At 44.4% G+C, this 18,192-nt stretch overlaps 1 protein-coding gene across 5 annotated transcripts in view; it reads right to left on the bottom strand.

The window, feature by feature from the left end:
- LOC121581182 (CUGBP Elav-like family member 5) overlaps positions 1 to 18,192 on the bottom strand; it is a 43,197-nt gene that overhangs the window by 2,710 nt on the left and 22,295 nt on the right. For 3 of the 5 annotated variants that reach the window (XM_041896618.2, XM_041896620.2, XM_041896619.2), the window contains exons 4-8: positions 11,252 to 11,380; positions 2,780 to 2,859; positions 2,538 to 2,696; positions 2,251 to 2,398; positions 33 to 263 (exon numbers count right to left, since the gene is read on the bottom strand). In XM_041896618.2, the coding sequence (XP_041752552.1) occupies positions 33 to 263; positions 2,251 to 2,398; positions 2,538 to 2,696; positions 2,780 to 2,859; positions 11,252 to 11,380 (747 nt within the window). The remainder of the gene's footprint in view (positions 1 to 32; positions 264 to 2,250; positions 2,399 to 2,537; positions 2,697 to 2,779; positions 2,860 to 11,251; positions 11,381 to 18,192) is intronic. The other 2 variants (XM_041896622.2, XM_041896623.2) reach the window with 1 other exon arrangement.

Here is an 18,192-nt window from a genome sequence, read left to right as displayed (position 1 = left end):
TCAGGGTTAGAGATCAGAGATGTGTACTGTACCTGTGTATTGCTGTACCCCAGTAAAGGCCTGTTGCAGTGTATCTGCAGCAGTAGGGCTCTGGGTGGAGTAGGGCGGCAGGGTATTGGTGTAGAGGGTCTCTAGAGGGTGCCCGTTAGCCTGGGGGGCGAGGCCGGTGTACCCGTTCATCATTGGGGCCACCAGGCTGGTCAGGGAGGAGGGCAGGGCGGCCGGAGGAGAGCTCAGACCTGCAGGGGGGAAATACACATTCACTACACCAGAGACAGAAATGATCACTACACCGCACAGGGATTGGACTTAATGTATATGAGAGAGAAAGGGAGAGAGGGAGAAGGATAGACAGAATGGAGAGAAAGAGTGTGTGTGTGTGTGTGTGTCTCATGTACAGTATGTGTGTACTGTTTGTGTGTTGTGTGTGTGCAGGTGTGTAACAGCAGGCGTCTCAAAGCTCACATGGTGATAAAATCACTCTGCAATGTCAGCATAGCAACACAATGACATGCTGCTGTAAGACAGAGCAACCCGGATCTGCTCACTAAGGCAGCAGCAGGGGCATTTTACTGTGCTCACTGCTCACTGTCTTATCTACAGCTGGGACAAATAAAGACGTTCTCCCACAGTGAAATGGGTTGAATGTGTGTCTGCACTAAACTGATACAGCCTCAGGAGGGAGATAGGGCCTCCAATCTGCATTGTAATTCGCCTGCATGATTCTGTGTGTACTGTGTAGGCATCTCAAATACTGTATTTGTGATAGGATAGTCTTTATCGATGTGTGTGTGCGTGCGTGCGTGCGTAAGCATGTGTGTGTAAGAGAGAGGGAAAGAACCCATCCTGTTGGGGGAGGACGCAGAGAGCTGTGGGTTGGCAGCGCACTACATTGCTGCCTGCCATAAGATGAGGGACAGTGTCTGACAGACCAACCAACCTGCACATGTCCTCTATATTGTTATTGTTCAATGGTTATTTTGATCCTTGGTTATTGTTGTTACTGTTGTCCTGTTGACAATATTGATCATTATTACTTTAATTATGTTAATATTGTAAATATCCAAAGTAAGCTTTGGCAATATGTACATTGTTACGTCATGCCAATAAAGCAAATTGAATTGAATTGAATTGAAAGCAATACAGTAGATTATAGGGAGAAAGTGACAGAGAGTGAGAATGATAGAAAGCAATACAGAGATACAGTATCTGTTTATTAATGGAATATGAAACATTATACACTTTCATGGACCACAGAGATTCCCCCACAGTAATATGAACTATGTGATCTATAAAACCAGACTCCTATTTGGCTCAATACCGAGAGAGAGAGAGTAGACTGTGAAGACCAGAGTAGAATAATTTACATTTCACTAAAAGTATTTTCCTGGACATATTGTAGTTTATAGGCCACATTGTCTGCTGGTTCCCAGAAACTGATTTAGACCTAGAAACCAGGTGTGAACACTCTCTCAAGCAATTACTTGACTTGAGGGAGAAATCTCAAACATCTACACTAAGTGAGAATACAAAGGCAGTCTGTATATAATGTGTCTCCAGTGCAGAGTTACACTGTATTGATTATGTGGGATCAATGGTGTAAATTGTAAAACTACTAGTGTTGGGCGGTATCCAGATTTTCATACCGTCATACTGTTTCTGTACCTTACCGGGGTATACGGTATTACCAGAAGTGAACACAAGGGGCAATTTTTTTTAAGGCAACAGGGATCTTGATCCAGGAGGGGATTGAATGTCTCTGCTGTAACCAAGAAGCTTGACCTTGACATCTAGCCACTCAGCTAGCAAGTTAGCAAACCAAATGCATTGCTGGAGCCCTAAGCTCGATATCATTTATTTGACACATCTTAGATTTCTTATAGTTATATTTAACTTATAGTTATAAGCAGTGGCGTAGCACGCACCCCCCAAATGTTGTATTATTATTATTATATATATTTTTAAATACCCCGGTATACAGTATAAACGGTATATCGCCCAAGCTTAAAAACGACCCCCAGTCAGAGCGATAGATCCCAGGACCGCGTAGTGAAATGTGATATCACACATTTCCAAGACTCATATGTAACTGACCAGGTATTGAACCCAGGTTGTCTGAGCATCTCGAGACTGTTTTAGCCCACTGAGCTAAAGCCTAGCCCTAGGCACTAGCTCTGGGAGCTAACACGAGTTCCCAGGTCTCCCACCTTACTCATCATGCATATTGCTGATTTATCCGACGTGACTGACCTGACACGAGATTGAGAGGGTTGGGCGGCAGACCGTTCATGGTTAGCGCCCCCATCTGGTGGATCTGGGCGGAGGGAAAGGAGAGGCTGGGGGCCAGGTAGCCCCCCTGAGACACGGCCATCACCGCTGCCTGCTGCTGCTGCATCAACTGATGGGGAGAGGAGGTGGATCGGGGAGGAAGGGGGAAAGAGGGAGAGAATGAGAGCAAGCTGTCAGTGAGGCATCGGTGTGTCAGAGTGACAGATACCAAATTGCGTGTGTGTGTGTGTGTATGTGTATGTGCTTACTGCGTGTGCATAGCTACTGTAGGTGCTGTAGCTGCTGAACGTGGGTAGGGCGACAGAGGGGTTGAAGATGCCAAACTGTCCAGCCATCTGCTGCATGCGCCGTATGGTCCTCTCCTTATCTGTGTCTGCAAACTTCACCACCAGGCTGGACGACGCTCCCTAGAGAGGAGAGGAACACAGCATGGATCAGTGTGTGTGTGTGTGTGTGTGTATGTGTGTGTGTGTGTGTTTATTGTACTTACAGGCATGGTCTGACTCCCATGCAAGGAACTGATTGCAGACTGCGCTTCAGAATGAGTAGAAAACTTCACAAATGCACAACCTAGAGAGAGAGAGAGACAGAGCGAGAGAGATAAATCAAAAAATGTCAAGCAGACAACCTAAGAAAATGAACGACAATGACAAATGGTTTGATGAAGAATGCAAAAACCTAAGAAAGAAATTGAGAAACCTATCCAACCAAAAACATAGAAACCCAGAAAACCTGAGCCTTACGCCTTCACTATGGGGAATCACTAAAACAATACAGAAATACACTACGGAAAAAGAAGGAACAGCACGTCAGAAATCAGCTCAATGTAATTGAGGAATCCATAGAATCTAACCACTTCTGGTAAAATTGGAATACACTAAACAAACAACAACACGAAGAGTTATCTATTCAAAATGGAGATGTATGGATAAACCACTTCTCCAATCTTTTTGGCTCTATAACAAAGAACAAACTGCAAAAACATATACAGTTGAAGTCGGAAGTTTACATACACTTAGGTTGGAGTCATTAAAACTCGTTTTTCAACCACTCCACAAATTTCTTGTTAACAAACTATAGTTTTGGCAAGTTGGTTAGGACATCTACTTTGTGCATGACACAAGTAATTTTTGTTTACAGACAGATTATTTCACTTATAATTCACTGTATCACAATTCCAGTGGGTCAGAAGTTTACATACACTAAGTATGTCTGTGCCTTGAAACAGCTTGGAAAATTCCAGAAAAGGATGTCATGGCTTTAGAAGCTTCTGATAGGCTAACTGACATCATTTTGTCACGATCGTCGGGAACAGAGGAGGACCAAGGCGCAGCGTTGAAGGCGAACATACTCTTTTATTAGTGATTACACGAACAAAACAACAAAACGATAACGTGACGTTCACGGTCTAACACAAACCACACTGGAACAAGATCCCACAAACCACTGTGGCAAACAGACTGAATAAATATGGTTCCCAATCAGAGACAACCAGCAACAGCTGACACTAGTTGCCTCTGATTGAGAACCACTCTGGTCAACATAGAAATACACCAACTAGAAACAAGGAAACTCACACCCTGGCTCAACATACAAGTGTCCCCAGAGCCAGGGCGTGACAGTACCCCCCCCCTAAAGGCGCGGACTCAGACCGCGCCAACTAAATACCACAGGGGAGTGACCGGGTGGGCACTCCGCCTTGGCGGCGGATCCGGCTCCGGGCCTGATCCTCACTCCCTCTCTAACCCCCCAAAGTACCCCTGGTCCGGTCTGACCCTGCTGACCGGAGCTGAACTGCACACTGGTGGAGCGGATTGCTCTAGCTCCGGCGTGAAGCAGCTGACCGGTGCCGGACCAGGCACCGGTGGAACAGGCACGGGCTGTGCCGGACTGACGACGCACACTACTGGCTTGGTGTGGGGAGCAGGAACGGACCGGACCGGGCTGGCGACGCTCACCATAGGCTTGGTGTGGGGAGCAGGAACGGACCGGACCGGGCTGGCGACGCTCACCATAGGCTTGGTGCGGGGAGCAGGAGCGGGCCGGACCGGGCTGGCGACGCGCACCATTGGCTTGGTGCGGGGAGCAGGAGCGGGCCGGACCGGGCTGGCGACGCGCACCATTGGCCTGGTACGGGGAGCAGGAACAGGCCGGGCCGGGCTGGCGACGCGCACCCTTGGCTTGGTGCGGGGAGCAGGAACAGGCCGGGCCGGGCTGACGAAGCGCACCACTGACTTGGTGCGGAGAGCAGGAATGGACCGGACTGGGCTGGCGACGCGCACCACAGGCTCGGTGCAAGGGACAGGAACAGACCGGACCGTACTGGGGACACACACCACTGGCCCTACGCAGGGATCAGGAACGGGCCGGACCGGACTGGTAACACACCCCAGTACCTCTCGCCGTGCCTCTACACCTTCCTTCCCCTCTTTGACCAGTGGCCCCCGTAACATGGCGGCCTCCTCTGCCAACCCGCTGGGCCGCTCTACCGCGGTCTCCTGCTGCCCCGTCGTCCACGGCGTGAGCCCCCCCTAAAACATTTCTGGGCTTCTCTCCTACCCGTGGACCAGGTCTCCATATTTTTTACCAGCCTTTCGCCCTTCTGCTTCCACGTCAAGCCCCTCTCTTCCTCACACGGCTTGACCCAGTCGAGGAGGCGAAGGAGATCCGCTAGAGATCTCCCTGGCGATGGCTCCTGGACACGCTGCTTGGTCCAGTCTTGGTGGGATCTTCTGTCACGATCGTCGGGAACAGAGGAGGACCAAGGCGCAGCGTTGAAGGCGAACATACTATTTTATTAGTGATTACACGAACAAAACAACAAAACGATAACGTGACGTCCACGGTCTAACACAAACCACACTGGAACAAGATCCCACAAACCACTGTGGCAAACAGACTGAATAAATATGGTTCCCAATCAGAGACAACCAGCAACAGCTGACACTAGTTGCCTCTGATTGAGAACCACTCTGGTCAACATAGAAATACACCAACTAGAAACAAGGAAACTCACACCCTGGCTCAACATACAAGTGTCCCCAGAGCCAGGGCGTGACAAATTTGAGTCGATTGGAGGTGTACCTGTGGATGTATTTCAAGGCTTACCTTCAAACTCAGTGGCTCTTTGCTTGACATCATGGGAAAATCAAAAGAAATCAGCCAAGACTTCAGAAAAATAATTGTAGACCTCCACAAGTCTGGTTCATTCTTGGGAGCAATTTCCAATATTTGGAACCAAGGACTGATCACCCCAATCCACAAAAGTGGAGACATATTTGACCCCAATAACTACCGTGGGAAATGCGTCAACAGCAACCTTGGGAAAATTATCTGCATTATCATTAACAGCAGACTCCTACATTTCCTCAGTGACAAAAATGTACTGAGCAAATGTCAAATTGGCTTTTTACGACATTACCATAAGACAGACCACGTATTCACCCTGCACACCCTAATTGACAAACAAACAAAACAAATCAAAGGCAAAGTCTTCTCATGCTTTGTTGATTTCAAAAAGGCTTTTGACTCAATTTGGCATGAGGGTCTGCTATACAAATTGATGGAAAGCGGTGTTGGGGCAAAAACATATGACATTATAAAATCCATGTACACAAACAGCAAGTGTGCAGCTAAAATTGGCAAAAAAACACACACATTTCTTTCCACAGGGCTGTGGGGTGAGACAGGGATGCAGCTTGAGCCCCACCCTCTTTAATATATATATCAATGAATTGGCAAGGCACTAGAACAGTCTGCAGCACCCGGCCTCACCCTACTAGAATCTGAAGTAAAATGTCTACTGTTTGTTGAAGATCTGTCCCCAACCAAGGAGGGCCTACAGCAGCACCTATATATTCTGCACAGATTCTGTCAGACCTGGGCCCTGACAGTAAATCTCAGTAAGACAAAGATAACGGTGTTCCAAAAAAGGTCCAGTTGCCAGGACCACAAATACAAATTCCATCTAGACACCGTTGCCCTAGAGCACACAAAAAACGATATGTACCTCAGCTTAAACATCAGTGCCACAGGTAACTTCCGCAAAGCTGTGAATGATCTGAGATACAAGGCAAGAAGGGCCTTCTACGGCATCAAAAGGAACATCAAATTCGACATACCAATTAGGATCTGGCTAAAAATACTTAAATCAGTTATAGAACCCATTGCCCTTTATGGTTGTGAGGTCTGGGGTCCACTCACCAACTAAGAATTCACAAAATGTGACAAACACCAAATTGAGACTCTGCATGCAGAATTCTGCAAAAATATCCTCTGTGTACAACTTAAAACACCAAATAATGCATGCAGAGCAGAACTAGGCCGATACCCGCTAATTATAAAAATCCAGAAAAGAGCCAAAAGGAAGCGATTCCCAAACCTTCCATACCAAAGCCATCACCTACAGATAGATGAACCTGGAGAAGAGTCCCCTAAGCAAGCTGGTCCTGGGGCTCTGTTCACAACAGAGCCCCAGGACAGTAACACAATTAGACCCAACCATGAGAAAACAGAAAGAGAATTACTTGACACATTGGAAAGAATTAACAAAAAAATGCTATGTGTCCCTAAACAGAGAGTACATAGTGGCAGAATACCTGACCACTGTGACTGACCCAAAATTAAGGAAAGCTTTGACTATGTACAGACTCAGTGAGAGAGAGAGAGAGAGAGAGAGAGAGAGAGAGAGAGAGAGAGAGAGAGAGAGAGAGAGAGAGAGAGAGAGAGAGAGAGAGAGAGAGAGAGAGAGAGAGAGAGAGAGAGAGAGAGAGAGAGAGAGAGAGAGAGAGAGAGAGAGAGAGAGAGAGAGAGAGAGAGAGAGAGAGAGAGAGAGAGAGAGAGAGAGAGAGAGAGAGAGAGAGAGAGAGAGAGAGAGAGAGAGAGAGAGAGAGAGAGAGAGAGAGACAAATGTGTGATTAAAATCGGCAACAAGCAAACAGACTTCTTCTCTCAGGGACGTGGAGTGAAACAGGGCTACCCAATAAGTCCAACACTATTTAACATCTACATTAATGAATTGGCAAAAACATTAGAAGAATCGGCAGCACCTGGTCTCACCCTACACAACACTGAAATCAAGTGTCTGCTGTACGCAGATGACCTGGTGCTACTGTCTCCCACTAAGGAAGGGTTACAGCAGCATCTAGAACCTCTGCACAGATTCTGTCAGACCTGGGCCCTGACCGTTAATTAAAAAAAAACGAATATAATGATATTCCAAAAAAGGTCTGGAAATCAGGATGACAAATATAAATTTTATTTGGACACAGTTCTATTAGAACACACCAAAAATTACACGTATCTAGGACTAAATATTAGCAACACAGGTAGCTTTCACATGGCTGTGAATGAGCTGAGAGACAAAGCAAGAAGAGCATTCTATGCCATTAAAAGGAATATTAAAATCGAAATTCCAATTAGAATCTGGCTCAAAATGTTCCAATCAGTTATAGAACCAATTGCTCTATATGGCAGCGAAGTATGGGGTCCACTCTCTAATACTGAATTTACCAAATGGGACAAACATCCAATTGAAACACTGCATGCAGAGCTTTGCAAGACTGTATTGCAAGTGCAAAGAAAAACTCAAAATAACGCATGTAGAGCAGAATTGGGCCAATACCCCCTCCTTATTCGAATAGAAAAAAGAGCCATCAAATTTTACAACCATCTAAAAACAAGTGACCCCAAAACATTCCATCACACAGCTCTACTATGTCAAGAGATGAAACAAGAGAAGAGTCCCTTCAGCCAGCTGGTTCTGAGGCTCAGTTCACTAACCAAAACCAACCTCATAGAGCCTCAGGACAGCACTCAAAAAATCTGGCCCAACCAAATCATCACAAAGCAAAAAGAAAAATATATCACCTATTGGAAAGACACCACAAAAAATTTAAGTAAACTTCAATGCTATTTGGCTCTAAACAGACAGTACATGGTGGCAGACTGACCACTGAGGAAAACAATGACTAGGTACAGACTCAGTGAGCACAGTCTGGCTATAGAGACCGGTCGTCACAGGCAAACCTGGCTGCCCAGAGAGAACAGGCTGTGCTCACTCTGCCCCTAGGGAGAGGTAGAGACAGAGCTGCATTTCCTATTACACTGTGAAAAATACTCAGACCTAAGAGAATCTTTCTTTCCCAAAATTATAATTCAGTACAAAGAATTTGAAACTATAAAAGAGGAAGAAAGAGTCCAATACAGTGGGGGGAAAAAGTATTTAGTCAGCCACCAATTGTGCAAGTTCTCCCACTTAAAAAGATGAGAGAGGCCTGTAATTTTCATCATAGGTACACATCAACTATGACAGACAAAATGAGATTTTTTTTTCTCCAGAAAATCACATTGTAGGACTTTTAATGAATTTATTTGCAAATTATGGTGGAAAATAAGTATTTGGTGAATAACAAAAGTTTCTCAATACTTTGTTATATACCCTTTGTTGGCAATGACACAGGTTAAACGTTTTCTGTAAGTCTTCACAAGGTTTTCACACACTGTTGCTGGTATTTTGGCCCATTCCTCCATGCAGATCTCCTCTAGAGCAGTGATGTTTTGGGGCTGTCGCTGGGCAACACGGACTTTCAACTCCCTCCAAAGATTTTCTATGGGGTTGAGATCTGGAGACTGGCTAGGCCACTCCAGGACCTTGAAATGCTTCTTACGAAGCCACTCCTTCGTTGCCCGGGCGGTGTGTTTGGGATCATTGTCATGCTGAAAGACCCAGCCACGTTTCATCTTCAATGCCCTTGCTGATGGAAGGAGGTTTTCACTCAAAATCTCACGATACATGGCCCCATTCATTCTTTCCTTTACACGGATCAGTCGTCCTGGTCCCTTTGCAGAAAAACAGCCCCAAAGCATGATGTTTCCACCCCCATGCTTCACAGTAGGTATGGTGTTCTTTGGATGCAACTCTGCATTCTTTGTCCTCCAAACACGACGAGTTGAGTTTTTACCAAAAAAGTTATATTTTGGTTTCATCTGACCATATGACATTCTCCCAATCCTCTTCTGGATCATCCAAATGCACTCTAGCAAACTTCAGACGGGCCTGGACATGTACTGGCTTAAGCAGGGGGACACGTCTGGCACTGCAGGATTTGAGTCCCTGGCGGCATAGTGTGTTACTGATGGTAGGCTTTGTTACTTTGGTCCCAGCTCTCTGCAGGTCATTCACTAGGTCCCCCCGTGTGGTTCTGGGATTTTTGCTCACCGTTCTTGTGATCATTTTGACCCCACGGGGTGAGATCTTGCGTGGAGCCCCAGATCGAGGGAGATTATCAGTGGTCTTGTATGTCTTCCATTTCCTAATAATTAATCCCACAGTTGATTTCTTCAAATGAAGCTGCTTACCTATTGCAGATTCAGTCTTCCCAGCCTGGTGCAGGTCTACAATTTTGTTTCTGGTGTCCTTTGGCAGCTCTTTGGTCTTGGCCATAGTGGAGTTTGGAGTGTGACTGTTTGAGGTTGTGGACTGGTGTCTTTTATACTGATAACAAGTTCAAACAGGTGCCATTAATACAGGTAACGCGTGGAGGACAGAGGAGCCTCTGTCCTCCACAAGTTACAGGTCTGTGAGAGCCAGAAATATTGCTTGTTTGTAGGTGACCAAATACTTATTTTCCACCATAATTTGCAAATAAATTCATTAAAAATCCTACAATGTGATTTTCTGGATTTCTTTTTCTCATTTTGTCTGTCATAGTTGACGTGTACCTATGATGAAAATTACAGGCCTCTCTCATCTTTTTAAGTGGGAGAACTTGCACAATTGGTGGCTGACTAAATACTTTTTTCCCCACTGTATTTATTGGGTGAAAAGCCAAAATGTGCAATTTTGGCAGCCAAATATGTGCCCTCCTGCCACAACCTGAGGGACAGCCAGTGAAAAGTGTAATGTAATGTCAATAATATTTCCTGTTTTGTTTTGGCTTTCATACCACGTAATGTGTCTTCTCAGTCATGTTGAGATTGGTCAACTACTATTGCTTTAATGTATTGTTATTCTCATTAATATTGTTGTTGTAGTTGCTGTTAATGGTAATCCCATTTCCACTACTACTATTATTATTATTGCTGTTAGTCCCACCATTTTTGTTATATCTATACTTTGACAATGTAAGTAATTTTACTTGCCATGTCAATAAAGTCTACTGAATTGAATTGAATTGAATTGAGAGAGAGAGAGAGTCTGTATATCTGTCTCGCTTTCCTCTCAAAACAAATGTATTATTCACACTCTTTTATTTTTTGTTTTCAGTTGACCAAATGTGACCTCACTCACATTGTCTGCTTCTTTTAGCGATAGTGTCTTCAGACAGTCCTGACTAGAAGAATACTGTGGTATGTGTGTGTGTGTGTGTGTGTGTGTGTGTGTGTGTGTGTGTGTGTGTGTGTGTGTGTGTGTGTGTGTGTGTGTGTGTGTGTGTGTGTGCTCTCATGCGATGCCTGTCAGGTATACATCTCCCCTGACTGCAGTGTGGTGTGTGAAATGACTTCTGTCACTGCAGAGTCAAGACGCTGTGTCAGCTGTCACACAGACGGTACATCACTATGACCTGGGAGATGCAGGTATGACACATACGGAGAGAGAGAGAGTGTGTGTGTCTGTGTATGTGTGTGTATACAGGCAGAACAACGTCATTGTGACATGAGAGAGACAGGTATGAGACAGACAGAAAATGGAATATGTAAAACTTATCTGTCCTGGAATACATCAGCAGATCATTCTAGTCTATCAATAAGATTGGTGTTAAGACTGACTACAAAATGTTGCTAGAATGATGGATGAAGAGAAAGTATTTAGTCCTTTTTTGCAATCCAATTGACATTGTATCCAATGTTTTATTCAACCTCAACAACCCTAGCTAATGCCATGGAATCTACTGTAGTATACCCTACAAGTGTGTTTGAAAGCGATAAAGTAATAGAGTATAAGAAAGAAAGGTTCCTATACCTTTGCTGTTTCCGTCAGGACCTCTTAGTACGGTGCACTCATCGATGGCGCCGTAGGGCTCAAATAGGCGATACACATCCTCCTCTGTCTGCTGCTTGTTCAGCATCCCCACAAACAGCTTCCTGTCCTCTGGAGGGACAAGAGGAAGAGCCGTATGGTCAGAGTCACAGCCATAAATACTGTAGTCTGTACTGTAAACAAGGAGATGAGAAATGAAGAGAGAGAAGGAAATGAGACTAAGAGAAGGAAGGAGAGGAAACTCCCAGAGAGAAGGAGAAGGAGTGAGGAGAGGTAAAGGGAAGAGAAGAGTGGAAGGAATTTGAGAGACAAGAAGAGGGAAAGAGAGGTGACAAGATGTGTGAAGAAAACTAGATAATGGGGGGGGGAGATGGGGAGGGCAGGAAAGGAGATCAGAAAGAAAGACAGGAGAGTAGAAGAGGAGAGGACCCAGTCATTGAGTGTGTGTTTGTTTGCTCTATCCCAGCAGCACCCAGAGTTGTCTCTGCCAAGGCAGCTCTCTGTAGTGGTTCATACTGTAACTGGGTTATAGGCTAGAGGGCTGTACTATAGCCTGCCTTGATACATACAGTGAGGGAAAAAACTATTTGATCCCCTGCTGATTTTGTACGTTTGCCCACTGACAAAGACATGATCAGTCTATAATTTTAATGGTAGGTTTATTTGAACAGTGAGAGACAGAATAATAACAAAAAAATCCTGAAAAACGCATATCAAAAATGTTATAAATTGATTTGCATTTTAATGAGGGAAATAAGTATTTGACCCCCTCTCAATCAGAAAGATTTCTGGCTCCCAGGTGTCTTTTATACAGGTAACAAACTGAGATTAGGAGCACACTCTTAAAGGGAATGCTCATAATCTCAGTTTGTTACCTGTATAAAAGACACCTGTCCACAGAAGCAATCAATCAATCAGATTCCAAACTCTCCACCATGGCCAAGACCAAAGAGCTCTCCAAGGATGTCAGGGACAAGATTGTAGACCTACACAAGGCTGGAATGGGCTACAAGACCATCGCCTAGCAGCTTGGTGAGAAGGTGACAACAGTTGGTGCGATTATTCGCAAATGGAAGAAACACAAAATAACTGTCAATCTCCCTCGGCCTGGGGCTCCATGCAAGGTCTCACCTCGTGGAGTTGCAATGATCAAGAGAATGGTGAGGAATCAGCCCAGAACTACACGGGAGGATCTTGTCAATGATCTCAAGGCAGCTGGGACCATAGTCACCAAGAAAACACTACGCCGTGAAGGACTGAAATCCTGCAGCGCCCGCAAGGTCCCCCTGCTCAAGAAAGCACATTTACATGGCCGTCTGAAGTTTGCCAATGAACATTTGAATGATTCAGAGGAGAACTGGGTGAAAGTGTTGTGGTCAGATGAGACCAAAATCGAGCTCTTTGGCATCAACTCAACTCGCCGTGTTTGGAGGAGGAGGAATGCTGCCTATGGCCCCAGGAACACCATCCCCACCGTCAAACATGGAGGTGGAAACATTATGCTTTAGGGGTGTTTTTCTGCTAAGGGGACAGGACAACTTCACTGCATCAAAGGGACAATGGACGGGGCCATGTACCGTCAAATCTTGGGTGAGAACCTCCTTCCCTCAGCCAGGGCATTGAAAATGGGTCGTGGATGGGTATTCCAGCATGACAATGACTCAAAACACACGGCCAAGGCAACAAAGGAGTGGCTCAAGAAGTAGCACATTAAGGTCCTGGAGTGGCCTAGCCAGTCTCCAGACCTTAATCCCATAGAAAATCTGTGGAGGGAGCTGAAGGTTCGAGTTGCCAAACGTCAGCCTCGAAACCTTAATGACTTGGAGAAGATCTGCAAAGAGGAGTGGAACAAAATCCCTCCTGAGATGTGTGCAAACCTGGTGTCCAACTACAAGAAACGTCTGACCTCTGTGATTGCCAACAAGGGTTTTGCCACCAAGTACTAAGTCATGTTTTGCAGAGGGGTCAAATACTTATTTCCCTCATTATAATGCAAATCAATTTATAACATTTTTGACATGCGTTTTTCTGGATTTTTTTTTTTGTTATTCTGTCTCTCACTGTTCAAATAAACCTACCATTAAAATTATAGACTGATCATGTCAGTGGGCAAACGTACAAAATCAGCAGGGGACCAAATACTTTTTTCCCTCACTGTACATACTAACCACACGTGCATGCACACAATGCAGAGGACTAGGCACATATACATTAATTTACTTTCATTTTTAATCAGTGGATAAACCCAACATTAGGCCTAGAGCCTTTGTCATGTGCGGGGGTGGCAGACACGAGTGTGTGCATGTGTGTTGGGGGTCGGGAGGGGTGAGGGCTGGGCTTATTTGTGTGTGGTAAAGGGGGGCGGTGGGAGTTGGTGTGTGCGGTAGGGGTTTGAATAAGGCGACATGAAAGCGGAGGCATGCTGCGACGCTGTGCTTTGTGTTTTTTTGATGACTTCAGGGATCCGTGTTATCAGACCAACAGAAACTGATGGGCTGGCATATTAAAGTTTGAAGCGCGAACAAGCTCACACACACAAACACACACACACACATTAGTGTGACATCATCCGCCCCCTCACTCCACTGCTGCTATCAGTACACATGCTGACTTCACCGAACACATAAATCAGACTATTCACAAACCTAAGTTAGAGAGAAGCCTTGACACACACTAGTTGTGGCAAGTGTTGCATCAGGAGTGTGAAACACACTGAGGGTCTATGGGGGCAGGAGTGATTAGATGAGAGTAGAGAGCTACTGAAGGCTAGTCTCTTCTACAGCATTATTACCAAAGAGTTCAACTCTATAGGATAATTAGTCTCTCTCTCTCGCCCTCTCTCTCTCTATCTCTCTCTGTAAGCTTGTCTCTCTCTCTTTGTGTATTGGTCACCCTCTGTCTTTCTCTATATCACTCTTCTATTTATCCCATTCTCTCTCTCTCTCTCTCTCTCTCTCTCTCTCTCTCTCTCTCTCTCTCTCTCTCTCTCTCTCTCTCTCTCTCTCTCTCTCTCTCTCTCTCTCTCTCTCACTCCTACTCTGTCTCTGTCTCTATCATAAACATATGCGGTAGATAGGATAATGCCCCTCATCATTCCACTGCAATCATTAGCTGCTCCTCATCAATTCATTCATTAAACGCTTTACTAGTAAATCCAGGGCCTAGGGGCTCAGGGCCGTGTGCGTGTATGTGTGTGTATAGGCAAGTGTGTGTGTGTGTGTGTGTGTTCTCGCCTGCTCTGTCCTAGAAACTAAAAACAGACTGTGAAATGCTCAGAGCGCATCAGAGAGCATCAGACGAGTGTAGAGAACAGGATTAAAGATTCATACACACAATTCAAGTCAGATCATCCACTCACCCCTCCCCCTATCTCCACACTGACACACACACACACACACACACACACACACACACACACACACACACACACACACACACACACACACACACCTCTCACTGCTGACCCCAAAAGCACAATTCAAGTGAGATCTTCCATTTTCCAGCCTCCCTCATATTCACATCCCCCCTCTTCCGTTTCCTTACAAAGCCTCCCCTTCCCACACACACACACCGCTCTCTCTCCCCCAAACTCTTTTTATCCTCCCGATCCCCGCAGTAGCAGTGCACACTTAGCTAACTCCAATCTCCCATCTCAGACTCTAGCATCTCATTTAGTGTTGGCACATTCGGTCTCAGCATGTGACTGTGTATGTGTGTTTGTGTGTGTGTCTGTGTGTATATGTGTGTGTATGCATGTGTGTGTGTGTGTGTGTGCTTTCATCTCCACACCAGGCTTAGGGCCATCTGGTATCAGTGCTGAGGCCAGGGAGATGAGTCCCTGTTCCAAAGGCCTGGGAGAAACTGATAACCGTGGAGGAGAGAGGGAACAAAACCGAAGATAGGAGAAGAGGAGCTTCAAAAGGCCTAACCTCCATTAATCTCTCATCTCTCTCATCTCTCCTACAGTATCTGGGTCTGGTATTAAGTGTAACTATTGGCCAAACTAGTGTGATGAGTAAGCTTGGGAGAATCTCAACTGCATTTTCTTGATTCCTCGCGTCCTCTATCCTCACCTCCTTCTCAAAAGGTCCCTCCCCTCTGACCTTTTCATCCAATGGGAATCAAGAGAGGAACAAGGAAATGCAGTTGAGATTCTCCCTTTGTCTGAGATCTGTCTATGTTAGCTCCCAGAGCAAACGCCTAGGCTTCTGCTCAGTGGACTAATGCATGCGTTCAGTACAGGCGGGCAAGGCAGTTAGGCGCTGTCATGCTGGACACTCATGTACTGAATAATGAAGGACTAGTTTGTGCTAAATCAGAACCTATGTGTCGAATTCTCTGCCAAAGAAAATCAAGCACAACATCTGAAAAATCATTATGAAAGTAACAAAAAACATCCGAAGTTTGAGTTGCAGACAGTGCTTGCTTAGATGTCTTAAAAGCAACAAACTTCACTCCCACTCCAAATGCCATTACTGACCATTTCCATAAATGTATCCTAGGTTCAAAGGTGTTTTGGTGTTTGAAGTGTGTATGGGGTGTGGGGGAGACATCAAAGAGAGATGGGGATGCTGTGTGTGTATGCGTATGTGCTTGCCTGCGTGCGTGTGTATGTGTGAGCGCGTGTGCATGCATGTGTGTGTATGTATGTGTGTTGTGGCCTGAGGCTGGTTGGTATCTAAGGACTGTGGTGTAGCAATAAACACCTTGCCCTCCATCTCTCTGACGGTGTGGAGCCACAGCAGTCTGTCAGCTGCCTTCGGGTATTATCATAACAGTTGAACTTCTGGGGTAAAATAAGTTAGAAAGCTAAGAAACAAGTTAAAAGGTACTTTGCGTTGGTGGAGGAAAAGTTGTAGATGCAAAACAGGTGCCTTTGTTGTGATAATGTTCATATCACTATTGTAAGTAGTTCTCTGGATGAGCTGAAAATAAATGCACACATGATGGAAAACAACCATCAAAGGCCTGTGCGATACTGATACACAGCCAAATCCTATGGAATGTCCTACTCCCCTTCCATCTGGTGGTATGCTCATATTTTAATGCATACTAGCACTTTACATATACAGTACAGTGCCTTCAGAAAGTATTCATACCCCTTGACTTACTCTACACTTTGGTGTGTTACAGCCTGAATTAAAAATGGATTCAATTTGATTTTTTTTCTCACCCATCTACACACAGTACCCCATAATGACAAAGTGAAAACATGTTTTTAGACATTTTTGCACATTTATTGAAAATGAAATACAGAAATATCTAATTTACGTAAGTAATCACACCCCTGTGTCAATACATGTTACAATCAACTTAGCGATTATAGCTGTGGGTATTTCTGGGTAGGTCTCTAAGAGCTTTGCACACCTGGATTGTACAATATTTGCACATTATTATTTTAAGAATTCTTCAAGCTCTGTCAAGTTGGTTGTTGATCATTGCTAGACAGCCATTTTTAAGTCTTGCCATAGATTGTCAAGATGATTTAAGTCAAAACTGTAACTAGGCCCTTCAGGAACATTCAATGTCGTCTTGGTAACCAATTCCAGTGTATATTTGGCCTTGTGTTTTATGTTATTGTCCTGCTGAAAGGTGAATTTGTCTCCCAGTGTCTGTTAGAAAGCAGACTGAACCAGGTTTTCCTCTAGGATTTTGCCTGTACTTAGTTCTATTCCATTTCTTTTTATACTAAAAAACTCCCTAGTTCTTGCCGATGGCAAGCATACCCACAACATGATGCACCCACCACCATGCTTGAAATTTCAGGACAAAAAGTGAATTTCTTTGCAACATTTTTGGCAGTTTTACTTTAGTGCCTTTTTGCAAACAGGATGCATATTTTGGAATATTTGTATTCTGTACAGGCTTCCTTCTTTTCACTCTGTCATTTAGGTTAGTATTGTGGAGTAACTACAATGTTGTTGATCCATCCTCAGCTTTATCCCATCACAGCCATTAAACTCTGTAACCATTTTAAAGTCACCATTGGCCTCATGGTGAAATCCCTGAGCGGTTTTCTTCCTCTCCAGCAACTGAGTTAGGAAGGACGCCTGTATCTTTGTAGTGACTGGGTGTATTGATGCACCATCCAAAGTGTAATGAATAATTTTACCATACTCAAAGGGATATACAATGTCTGCCTTTTTTTTTTGTACTCATCTACCAATAAGTGCCCTTCTTTGCGAGGCATTGGAAAAGCTCCCTGGTCTTTGTGGTTGAATCTGTGTTTGAAATTCACTGCTCGACTGAGGGACCTTACAGATAATTGTATGCGTCGGGTACAGAGATGAGGTAGTCATTAAAAAATCATGCTAAATCCTATTATTGCACACAGAGTGAGTCCATGCAACTTACTATGCGACTCGTTAAGCAAATGTTTACTCCTGAACTTGCCATAACAAAGGGGTTTAATACTTATTGACTCAAGACATTTAAACTTTTCTTTTTTTATTAATTTGTAATAATTTCTAAAAACATAATTCCACTTTGACATTATGGGGTATTGTGTGTAGGTCAGTGACACAACATCTCAATTTAATCCATTTTAAATTCAGGCTGTAACACAACAAAATGTGAAAAAAGTCAACAGGTGTGAATACTTTCTGAAGGCACTGTATTTAATGTTACATGGTAACCAATCAATTTCCCCAGCTAATTAATCAAGTACAACTATATTCAACACAGAGATAGCTGCATTCATACACACACACATTTCATTCAATATTGATATGGATGGTGTCAGTGGTGTAGTGCTATTTATTTTAGGTGAGGGAGAACAAAAAATAAATGAAATGACTCAATCAACGTTTTTACTGACAGATTAAATATCATTATAAAATAGGTGCATAAAATGCATCCTCCAATTGCAACGTCTAACTATGCCCACACATCTTCTGTGTTCTATTTTTAACATCTTAAATGTT

The sequence above is a fragment of the Coregonus clupeaformis genome, chromosome 14, assembly GCF_020615455.1.
Source record: "Coregonus clupeaformis isolate EN_2021a chromosome 14, ASM2061545v1, whole genome shotgun sequence".
NCBI classification, from domain to species: domain Eukaryota; kingdom Metazoa; phylum Chordata; class Actinopteri; order Salmoniformes; family Salmonidae; genus Coregonus; species Coregonus clupeaformis.
This window is presented reverse-complemented; position numbering and strand designations above follow the sequence as displayed.